At 31.6% G+C, this 12,209-nt stretch overlaps 1 protein-coding gene across 2 annotated transcripts; it reads left to right on the top strand.

The window, feature by feature from the left end:
• Positions 1-243: 243 nt before the first annotated feature.
• Positions 244-9,285, top strand: LOC148279927 (uncharacterized). Of its 2 annotated transcripts, XM_088229218.1 has the most exons (5): positions 261-373; positions 561-694; positions 2,202-2,399; positions 5,438-5,597; positions 9,099-9,285. In XM_088229218.1, exons 3-5 carry the CDS (start codon positions 2,273-2,275, stop codon positions 9,226-9,228), a joined length of 417 nt encoding a protein of 138 aa, XP_088085344.1. In that variant the 5' UTR covers positions 261-373; positions 561-694; positions 2,202-2,272; the 3' UTR covers positions 9,229-9,285. The 2 variants fall into 2 exon arrangements, with proteins under 2 accessions (XP_088085343.1, XP_088085344.1); XM_088229217.1 differs by lacking the exon at positions 561-694 and having other exon boundaries at positions 244-373.
• Positions 9,286-12,209: the final 2,924 nt, after the last annotated feature.

Genomic DNA, 12,209 nt, shown 5'->3' with positions numbered 1-12,209 from the left:
ATAGTTTAAATAAGCCAGTCAAAACGAAACAGCCAAAATACCTACCACATTGCGTAATGAAAACAGACATTTTAAATTTATAAATTTCTTCCATTTTTTTAGATAAGATTTTTTAAGTATGTTAATTCATTTAAAATGTTAAATGCCCTTTACTCAAATAAGCACCTTCGTTATTAACAATTAATGATTTTTACCTACTTAAATTAATTTTAATTTTAGAACACTCAAATTTATTTTAAAGTCATTTTATTGAAAATGTCAAAAATATCGATTTTGTAATAAATATTGAAATAAATACACACGATAAAAAAATATGGACAACTCGTTTTGGATACAAAATTATTAAGTTTTTCTAAAAGATAAAAAAATAAAAGTACGTAAATTTCTATTTTATTGTTTTTACAGATTTGACGCCACTCCAAAAGGTTGAAAGATAGTTGAAAACATAGAATAATAGAATTAAAAATAGTCCAGAAACCGCATACGCACATCAAACAGAAAGCGACTTAACTACGCATAAATGAGTAGGTTTACGTTTTGACCCATTAGTTTCTTTCTAGACGTCGCTCATTACGCAACTCCTGATTTGAATTCAACTATGCCGTGTTGTATCCTTTTAAAGTGCAGAAATACTGCTAGGATCTTAAACAAACAGGATGGGATCGCATTTCATGTGTATTTAGGAAAGTAATGTGTAAGTAGCAAATGCATTACTTAAAAATTGAATTATTTTTCCATCTGTCAGATTGACGAAGAAAAAAAAATTACATTTCGTTGGTGTTGCCAGGGTAGTAATTTTTTTTTCCCTACTTGCTCATCTAATGAGAGAACTAATGAAAATTGGACCTCGAATTAAACAACTCTGTAGTGGACATTTGACCGACATTATCTTTAAAACATCAAATATTATTTAACATGATATAAAAATATCCGTTTTATGTAAAGTGAAATTTGTTTTATGTTTTATGTTCAAAGTTCATTAATTCAATTACTCTTATTGAAAAAAAAAACTAAAAAAAACTAGCTAACTAACTCTTACTTAGAACTATTAAAAATAATATATCAATAAATAAATTTAAAGTTAATCTAAAGGAATTTTTTTGACTCTTGTAAAAACAACATCAAACTTTAATTAGTATGAATGTATTATTGTTTTATGTTTTTTCTTTATATATCCTACGTTTTTATTTTCCTTTTCACGTACTCGTATTTGAAATTATATTAACTCTTATAAATAAACAACTAAAACCGACAAGAGTTAGTCTCTTTTTTTGGAGAGTTACAGTGAAAACATTTACTAGATAAGTAAAAATAGATATGTTTAGAATTTTACAAAAACATGAACACGTACTTTTTATGAAATTTATGAATAAATTATTTTTTTAAATGACCTTTTACTTATCTACTCTGTTGTGTCAATCAATATTTCCGCGTGCACAATAAAATTTTAGAGAAATGAACAGATTGCTTTTTTTTTTTTACCTTACATTTGTTTTATGATTATATTTTTTCCCACCGTGCAACATTATGCGGCGATATCACGAATGCGCGCAGCGAAAGTAAGGGGGAATTTTCGGACACAGTCTGATGTATTCAAATATGATTCTACGCTCCTTCTGGACTATTCTTAATTCTATAATAATAACAATAATATTTGACTGATTTATATAGCGCCATTTTTGTAAAAAATCACCTCAAGGGCGCTTTACAATTGTATATCTAAACTTACATTCTAACTAAACTTAAGTGATACATTATATTTCCAGATTTAAAATTGAGGGTATGATAGTTTAAAGAAGTGGGATTTTAGTAGGGATCTGAACTGACTGGGACTGTCGATGATTCGTAAGTTTGCAGGCAATTGGTTCCAGGCAGAGGGGCCGGCGGCGGCAAAAGCACGATCTCTAAATCTAGTGTTTGAGGAGCGCCGAATTTCGACAAGTTTTCTTTTTCCTGAATCAAATGCTGACCTAAGAGTAGATTTTCTTTGGCATGTATTTTCCCTAATGCAAAGGTCCGATAGGTATTTTGGAGCCATTTCATGAAGGGATTTGAATACTGTCCAGCACAGCTTGTATTTTATTTTCTCTGGGCTTTTTAACCAGTATGTTGAATGGTTGAAAGGTTTGAAAACACTCCCGTAGAGATAATCGTATGCCTATCAGAATTGTTTCACTGCTAAAACTGCGTTTTTGTTTCAGATTTTTAGTGCCAAAAAAGCAGAAGCAATTGAAAATAAAAAAGGGTAAAAAATAATAATAAAAACAGCAAAATGACACAAGAAGTTAAATGCACATTTGGGATGCGTCCTCCAATAGATAGGGTCACTTTAGAAGCACAAATAGAGAGGGAAATCAAACATTATAAAATCTACAATGCCTATAAAGCCAACTTTAACGGTAACAAACGTTTAATAAATAGATATCGTTTAATAAATATATAATTTTAGAAAAAACATATCTCAATTATTATTTCAATTATGCTTTTATAAATATATATATATATTCTGTTGATTTAAATGATACTCTCATTTAGATTTTTTTTTATGCTACTATTTATTATTTTAATTTTTTGTTTTATTTTATTCAGAAAACATACAGTCATACAAAATAAGTATTAAAAACAACAATTTTTTAACATAAAAAGACCAATTAAGTTTTCATAAATTACCTACCCTACCTGACCTCTTCGACTGAACTGTACAAAAAAACACACCAGTTTGACATAAACTGCTTGACTAAAATTGAGACTATAAAATTGTGCGCAAAATAACACTGGGAAACGTACAAGACGACGATATAATATTAGTCAAAAATGCTGACATACACAAATATAACACCAGACAACAACAACACTATCATATTGAAAAGGCAAAGACAAACACAGGACAGTCAAAAATACTACATAATGGACTTAAACACTACAACGACTTACCTTACTACTTGAAAACTTTTACTGGAGACAAATTTAAAATCAATCTGAAAAAGCACATGATGACTGAACTAACTAGACTAGACGAGACACAAAATGACTAGACTATATTAAATTTCTAATGTAACCCTAACGGGTTTTTTAAAATTGTAAATAAAAATTTTTAAAAAAAAGATACAAACATTAAATGTGACAAAAAAATAGAAAATAAAAAAGAATTTTAAGTGAGAAAAGAATAATTGTTGACATTTGCATCTTCCATGGAGGTAATAAATTAAAATAAATAAAAATACCGAATGTTCACTCCGAGCCATCCACGCACACACATGAACGCACATATAAAACATACACAAACATATACATTACATGCGGCACATATACATAGCATAAACCACTCAAGATGTAAATTCAGCAACTATCCCAAATAATCGACCCCATGAAGAAATTTTCTGAAATTAACTATATTTTACTATTATTTTGTTGATTTTAATGACACCACTATTTTGTATATTTGATTATGTGTGATTCTTAATTTGTATAATTTATATTTTAAAAATTATTTCCGATTATCTTTTTTGCATTGTATTCTTTGGAATTTGATTATTTGTTACATTTACCTTTTTTTCTAGATTGTTATTCTATGTCATTATAATTTGATCTAATTAATTTTACTATGTATTTTTTATGTTATTTATTGTGGCTTGACACGGGCATAGCCTAAAAAGCCTCAATAAGTTCATAAATATTTAATTTTGTAATTTTGAATGAATAAATAAATAAATAAATATCATCATCATCATCATCATCAGCATCATTGCCCAGTGGTGCATAAGGCAGTCATTGTAAACCAAATGCAACGTACTTTGATACCCGTCTGACTTCATACTGGGAATGCTTGGCTACAATAGTTTGGAGAAAAGAAGAGATGCATACTTGGTTATGCATTTTTTCCGATTAATCCGTGGTATTACGATCAACGTAGGTGTAATGGAGAGTATTTTTCTTTAACAATGTTTTAGTATGTCCAAATGCTTGCAGACTGGCTGGATTTCCTCCCTAGGGAGTTATTCATATTAAAATATATTTCAACAGAGAGGGAAAACATTGTTGAGAGGGGAATATGGAAGTCTAGGCATTCACAGGGCTTATGGCCTGTCATTGGCTGGTTTAAGTGTTTAAGATGTTTAAACATTGGCAGAATTGTGGATGTTACACAGTGTGTAAAGTGGCCACTTAAACCAGCCAATGACAGGTCCTAAGCCCTGTAAATGCCTAGACTTCCATATTCCCTTCTCAACAATGTTTTCCCTCTCTGTTGAAGTATATTTAAACTTAATATTTTAAGTAAATGCACAGCCCTGGCAGTCTTAATTATGAGAACGGCTTTTATATTTTGCAGTGGAATTTTCTACCATAAAAAAACAAGTCATATCTATATTTTGTCGTTTGATGTGCATATTAAGTATTTTTAATTATTTTTAATTATTATGTATTAGTGTTTTGGATAGTTAGAACAAAATGATACACCTCCCCCTCCACCCATGCCAGGAACCCCCTTCCCAACCATCTCCCCCCGCGAGCCCCTTGTGAAAAAATTGGCAGCCCACGCCTGCTACTAACTTTATTTAACTTTTTCAACTAGAATCTTTAAAATTTATTCATAAGTTAGGCACTGATATTGTTGACAAAGAACTAAATCTGAAAACAAAGAAATGAACATGGACATAATATAAGAATATCAGAACAATGTCACATACAACATTCTAAAATGAGACAAGGACAATCGAGACAAATAAATCAGGGACTGAAATTATACAATAAACTACCAGACAAAATGAAACCAAAGACTCAGACAAACTTTTCAAAAGATGTATAAAATATTATTATCAACGTCAGAGCATGAATAAAAATGGATATATCTGATAATATAAAGGTGTTATTGAAATTATTTAAGCTTTCACATTGATCCAAAAAACGTATTATTTATAAAATCTTATTGTAGCATTATTTTTCTTTTTCATTATAACCTAGCTAAATACTAGTCACTTTATGTTTATGTTAAATTATTCTCAATTTTATTTGCTATATTTATATTTATAACATAAGGTTTTCTCACTTCAATTTGTTATCTTTTATTTGTCATCTTACATTTGTATGTTTCTTTTTGACTTTTTTGCCGTTTAAAAAAAATATTTTAAAAATTACTTATTCGTTTAGTTTTAATTATTTAATTGAATTATATCGTTATACTTCATATTATATATTACATAATGCATTGTTTACTGCTGTGATTATTTCTGTAAAACTTTTTATTGTAAAAGGTTCTTTCAACCGTTGATATATAAATATCATTTTAGTAAAATGAATGTAATAATCCGTAATAAATAAATTACAAAAAAATGTGCGATTCAGGAATTGCGATTTTAATTTGCAATTGAGGGAGCGACTGAGAAACTCGAAGTTCTTTGGAAAATATTTTGTTTAAATTAATTCAATTGATTTCTAGTCAACCCAATATCCCCGAAGTTTTACGCAAGGCACGAGAGCTCTAAAAGCGAGAGCCCCGAGGAAGATGTAAAAGTTGAGGAATATTACAAGAAAATAGACTTGGCGAGGGCGAAAGGACCCAAAAATAAGTTTCCCCTGCCCGTTCTTGAGAGCCATGAGTAAGCTTTGTGATATTTTATTAACACGCACACAAACTCAGAGCATAAACTGCCGTTTACACGTGGTAAAAAAGCTAAACCTTTTCGCTACAAAATGAAAGACTAGAATCTCCTACGAAGATCGAATGTTAGGAATATGGGCGTTAAATTTGTGAGCACCCTGACATTTCATGAACACATAGAGACAATCAGTGGCAAAGCATTGAAGATGTTAGAATTCCTTCTACACACATACGATTATATAATTTTTGGCTATGTCTTTCACAATGGTTCTCGCTATGTATTTTGTTTTTTACTACGAATTTACCGGGCTTTTAAATATGTTTTTGACTATGTCTTTTACTATGTTTCTTACAATGTATTTTGTTTTTACAATGTATTTTACTGGGTTTTTTTAACGCGTTTTTAACTATATTTTCACTGTGTCTAGTACTTTTATTTATTTTGACTATATATTAATTACTGTAAAATTATAAAAGTAGATTGTAACAGAGAAAAATAACATATATAATTAATGTAACTACATTAATAAATAAAAAAAACATACAGGGTGTTCTGTAAACCCTGTCACATCCGAAACCACAATGATCAGGATGGGCAAGAAGACATATTAGCATATTAAAAAAAAATCAGGACAAAGATTTTTTTTAAAAACAAAATATTTTTAAAAAAATGGTTGCTTTCTTCTGCAGGGGAGAAGTGAGGGGAGCGCGGGCAGTATCAGACTCCTCTCTCCTCCTCCTCGCTTACTTCTGCCCTGCAGAAATAAGCAACCATTTGTTTTTTTTTATATTTAATTTTTAAAAATATTATTCGTTCTAAAAAAATATTTTAATTCGCCAATATGTCTTCTTGCTCATACTGATCATTGTGGTTTCGGATGTGACAGGGTTTAATGAACAACCTGTATATTAAGAAAAACAAAATAATAAAGCTTAATTAAAATCCAATAAATGGGTTTTATTTTGGATACATTACCAATTTTTTTTTTTTTGTGTCAACCATGTCTGGGATCGAAACCGAGACCTCTTGCATGGTAGGCAGACAACACCCTGTATTAAAAAAACAATAATACACATCCACGTAAGTAGAATTAAAAGTAAAATATAGCATTTAAAACAAATTAATATTAAATAGTTATTTTCAAATTAAGAAGTCTGAATACACAAACAGAAAAAAACATATAAAAACAGTTAAAAAAATATTGATAAAAAAATAAATTTGGTATTAGAAATATTTTGAACCTGTGAAAACAATACATACTAATAAAGAAATTAAAACAGTTTTGAATAACACTAAACGACAAAAAAAATGTAAATATTATTATTTAAAACTACTACAGTAGCTCAATCACAAATAACTATCGACGTGCTAAGCATTTGAGCGATCACAGTGAACAATAATGAACATGCTTAAGTTATCGCAGTCATAAGTCAACGCTCGTGTCGGTTTGTTTTTTGTTTTCCTCGTAAATAAATGCAGTCCACTGGCGAAAAATCGGCGTTTACTATAAAAATCATACAATATGTATATGGCATTTGCAAAATAGTAAGGAGTATTTAATACAAAAAAGTGAAAAATAAATTACAACTTCTATGGCGACTGCTTTCCTTGACATTTGGCTTGCCAACCGCCGCGCCGGCTAAATGCAATAAATAGCGTGATAAATAATAAATAAATAAACAAAAATGGCAGTTTTGGAATATTTTCCATATTTACACCGGTGAAATTCAAATATGTTATTGCGTAGCAGGATTATACGTCGCGAAACGTAAATACGAGGGTTGTGTATAAAATAAGGTTGTCAATTTTTTTTTCAGGTTTAAGGCATTTTTTATTTGAACTGAAAAGTACATCATTGGAAAGCTTAATTTCTTAACTATTTTTCAACATAATCACCAGATTTTTCAACGCATTTTTGTTGACGACTAATCCACTTTTGGAATCCAGCTTCAAAGATGTCCGCCGCCAGTCCGTGGAGGAATTTGGTGACCGTCCTGCTTGTTGAGTTTATGACTCGAGGGACCACAATAAATTCGGAAAATTTTTGCGAGACCTTGAAAAAACTCAGAAGAGCCATCCAAAATGCCGGAGAGGAAGACTGACGAAAGGCGTTAGACTGCACCACGACAATGCGCGCCCGCACGCCTCTCGCCAAATCGAGGATTTAATCGAAAATTTTGGCTGGGATCTCGTTGAACAGGCTCCCGCAGCCCTGATCTTGCACCGAGCGACTTCCACTTTTTTCCAAAATTAAAGCAACACTTGGGTGGACAACGTTTCGAGGCTGATGAAAGAGTGCAGGAAGCGGTCACCAAATTCCTCCACGGACTGGCGGCGGACTTCTTCGAAGCTGGATCCCAAAAGTGGATTAGTCGTCAACAAAAATGCGTTGAAAAATCTGGTGATTATGTTGAAAAATAGTTAAGAAATTAAGCTTTCCAATGAGGCATTTTTCAGTTCAAATAAAAAATGCTTAACACAAGAAAAAAATTTGAGAACCTCATTTTTTACACAACCCTCGTATTTCGACATTCAATATTAGGTGCTCACGTATGTTGCATTGTGTCGCGAATACGATAAACAACCATGGTGAGAAATTGTTATCACGTCGCTTATTAGCACGTCGATATAGTAGGGCCAATTTAATAGGTCACATTTGACACTTCATCAAAATTCAACTTTTTTTCGACTTTAGAACTGCACAATTGCTTAACTTTTTTCAATTCCGATTACATATTTATTGTAATAACGACAAAAGAAGGTAATTTTACGATTTACTTTCACTAATAAACCATTCTAAACATAATAAACTTTTTCTGTTCTAAACGTCGTTACAATGTTGCATCAGTGAACCCTTTTTCTTTTTAAACACTAGGGATGTTACCCAGAAAAATCGAATGTTGATAATTTTGTTAAATTATGTACTTATCTTATTTTGTTCCTTAAATTTACGATATAAAGTACCTAATAATTTTATTTATTTAAATCTTAAAGTAGGGCACACATATCATACATATTGTTATGTGTGTTCTAATAATAACATTGAAAATATATTTAATTTATAAATTGTTTATCACATATGTCTTGACCATTATTTTAAATTTTGTTATGTTTTTTTCTTCATAAATATTTTTTTCCATTTTGTAATACTTTTTAATTGCTTTAAATAAAATTGAATTTTGTGACTTTGCCTAATGGGACAGGGATTTGACTTATGGTTTTAAAAATAAAATTACAGTACCTATAAGTACTTTTTCATAGTAACTGAATTCAATTCACATGTATTAGGTTTGAAGTCCGAATCGATTCATTAACTTTAATCGATGTTTTTAAGCAGGTCACCTCACTATGAAGCTAAAACCGACAAATGTCAAATGTGACCTATTAAATTGGCCCTACTATAGTTATTCGTGATTGAGCTACTGAGCTTATATTGTATCTACAAGAATGCCAAAAATGCGCTCCCATTGAAAAAAAAACTGTTTTTTTTTGTTGCAGGTACGGCTGGCATGATGAACCTCTGGTCAACCGCAAAAGAATGTTGGACTCAAGATTCTACCACCCCCTTATAGAAAGTGACGAAACTAAATTGTTTATCATTATATCCAAAGATAATCCTAAAGGATAAAACTATTCGAATCGAAGTAAACGATAAATAAGCTTGTAGTAAATAATATGAAAACAACATATCTTTTATTTATTCCGATAAAATAGTCATAACTCAAAAAAGTTGAATGTTCAGGAGAGCCAAAAACCAAAAATTATTATTTATTTGTTTTTAATTATTAAAACAAAATGCACATAATATGGGACTCTAGGGAAATGTTATTTTAACTATGTACGTATGAAAAAAAATGCTTTTAATATAAATGAACTAGTTTGAACCACGTCACAAGTCGTTGTGAATCAGCAAATCAATTACAGCGTTGTTATGTGCTGTGTTAGATTTCCGGTTTTCGGGCAGAATTTTTTCAGCGTTTAGTGTATTTTGACGCTACGGGGCTCTATTTTAAAACGTCAGCGCAACTCACCGACTCCGACCCGTGACGTCACGGGCAAAGTGATTTCAAAATTACAAAACTTTAAAAAATCGCATCGAAGATAAATGAATAATAAAAATTGACCGATTTTTTAATTACTGGCGGAGAAAGATTTCAAATCTTTACATTCTTTATATTTATAATATTTAAATAAACTCTCCAATAATTATTTTATTTCCTCATTTTCGCCATCTGCTGTAAAAATGCATAAGCTTTCTGAACAAAACCCTTTAAAAAAGCTCAATTAATGACAAATTTTAACACCAGAGCGAGCTAGCGCGCCGCATTCCTTTGACAGCTACAAGTTGACTAAAAATGAACAATTACACTGATTTGAATAATATTTTCACAGGGCGAAATACGCCACACCACCCCATAACAAGCTACAAAAAGCTATTGCCACTTTATCATTTAGTTTGCTTGATGGATTCATTGATTTATAAGTAAAAAAGCGGTTAAATGGCGAAGCAAAAAAGTTACTTTAAAACTTTGGGTCATTGACTTTTGTGAACGCCGTGTTTCCTGCATTCCTTAGTTGCAACAGTTGTTTTTTGACCAGTGTTTTCAGTGTCTTAAGAATATTCGTATTATATGTGATTTATAAGCAGTAATGGCGCTGGGATCTTAATAAATAAATACGTAACAGTTGCGGCTATTGTTTACAAGTGTTGTGTGTTCATGAAAAGCTTTGTTTACTTAAAAGTTTCGAGGGTATCAAGAATTGTGTAGGTTAGGAATATAGGAATGCAAGGGAATAAATAGGTAAGTAGCAAATACTCCTTTATCTTAGTGTAAAGTTAATTTAAAATGTTTAAGTGATAAATAGCGTGTACCTGGGGGGTTTGATAACAAATCCAGCTATATATTTGTTGTCTTTATATAGCGCTTTCATATCTATACAAGTTAGGAAAAGTTTTCGAAAGTTTGACATTTCTAACGAGTAACCTACATTACCTGTTCAAAATGTAGTTCAATATCTAAAATGATTTGTTTACGTTGTTTTAAACCAAAATTAATTATATTTCAGCAGAAAAAAGTTTATTTCGTTTATCTGGTGCAATAAATGCGATTTTTCACAAATCTAATAAAAAAATAGCAAAATTCTGAGTTTTGAGAATAGGTGTCTCAGAAGAATCTTGGGTGTGCGGTGGTTTGATTTTGTGAGGAATGAGGTAATAATAGAACGGACGCAGCAAACTCCGGTGACAACTGTCGTCAAGCGGAGGCGATACGCTTGGCTAGGCCATATATTTTATTTAATTTTGCACCACAACAGGCCAGGAGGCCCAATTGCAGTGGTGAATTACATCACAGAACACCCAGGCTTGAGAAAAATCACATTTTTATTATTTGTGTTCTCACCGGGAATCGAACCTGGAACCTTTCGCGTGTGAGTCAAGCGCCTTGACCACTTCACCACGGAGGCCTCCTGAGAGCCCTAACCACGCTTGCCTGCTTTACGAGGCATCAGGTTCTCGACGTCCTGGACGTCCACGCTGACAGTTCGCCGGCAGTTTATGTCAGAACTTTGGGACGAGAACCTTGGGAGGACGCAAAGGAGTCGGCGGCTGACAGAGATGCATGGAGACTCTTTGTGGATACCATATGCCCCAGCTAGGGAGCGGACATGGAATGATGATGATGAATAAAAAAACATCGAATGGTTTCCTTTCTCCGAATGTTTTATTTTCCAAATGCTTGCAGACTGGCTGGATTTTCCCCCTAGGGAGTTGTTCATATTATTTAAATTTTTTCATATACAATAGTCCATATACAAATTTAAATATGAACAACTCCGTTGGGAGAAAATCCGGCCAGTCTGCTAGCAATTGGACATACATACATAAAAAAAATTATACATTTTTGAGAAACTTTGCCGTACCTACCACTTACCTTCATGCAACAAAAACGATCAAGATTTACTGCGATCTGTGTACTAAAACAACGCCCTATGCACCATTAGGTGCGGAAAGGGAATGATTCATTGATTTTTTTAAATGACATTTATTTATTCATTTACTTTTTTTTTTTTTTAATGCACAAAATACACAATTATATGTTTTTTTATGTCCCGACTTGTTAGAAAATTCCGTGTTAAGTCGGGACTCTTCGATATATAAATCAAAAATATTTATTTACATATTAAAACAATATACAGGTAATCAAAAAAATATGCAAAATAATCAAAACAATATACAAAATAGTAATAGAAAAATAAAATTAATAAAAATTTATAATACATGTCGAAAATGGAATCAAAAGTTATATAATAATACGTATGACAGTGATGACATACGCATATACGATATACGTATATGGATAATAATGAAAACAGCAGCGATGTAATGCATTTATTCCCGAAGCAATCTCATACAGTGGTCTCTACCCCTCGATACAATCCAGTTATGGATCTTCATCTTAAACATAGACGTTGTTTTGGAGAACTTAATATGTTCATCCAAGACGTTGAACACTCTTGGAGCTATATATGAAAAGTGTCTCCGAGCAAACATCGTACGCGATGTTTGCTCTTATAAACAATTTATTTGCACTTATAAACAATTTATTT

The sequence above is a fragment of the Micrasema longulum genome, unplaced genomic scaffold (genome assembly GCF_059751315.1).
Source record: "Micrasema longulum isolate JH-2025_06_02 unplaced genomic scaffold, ASM5975131v1 h1tg000644l, whole genome shotgun sequence".
Taxonomy (NCBI): domain Eukaryota; kingdom Metazoa; phylum Arthropoda; class Insecta; order Trichoptera; family Brachycentridae; genus Micrasema; species Micrasema longulum.
The sequence above is the reverse complement of the archived record's forward strand: the minus strand, read 5'-3'. Positions and strand labels throughout refer to the sequence as shown.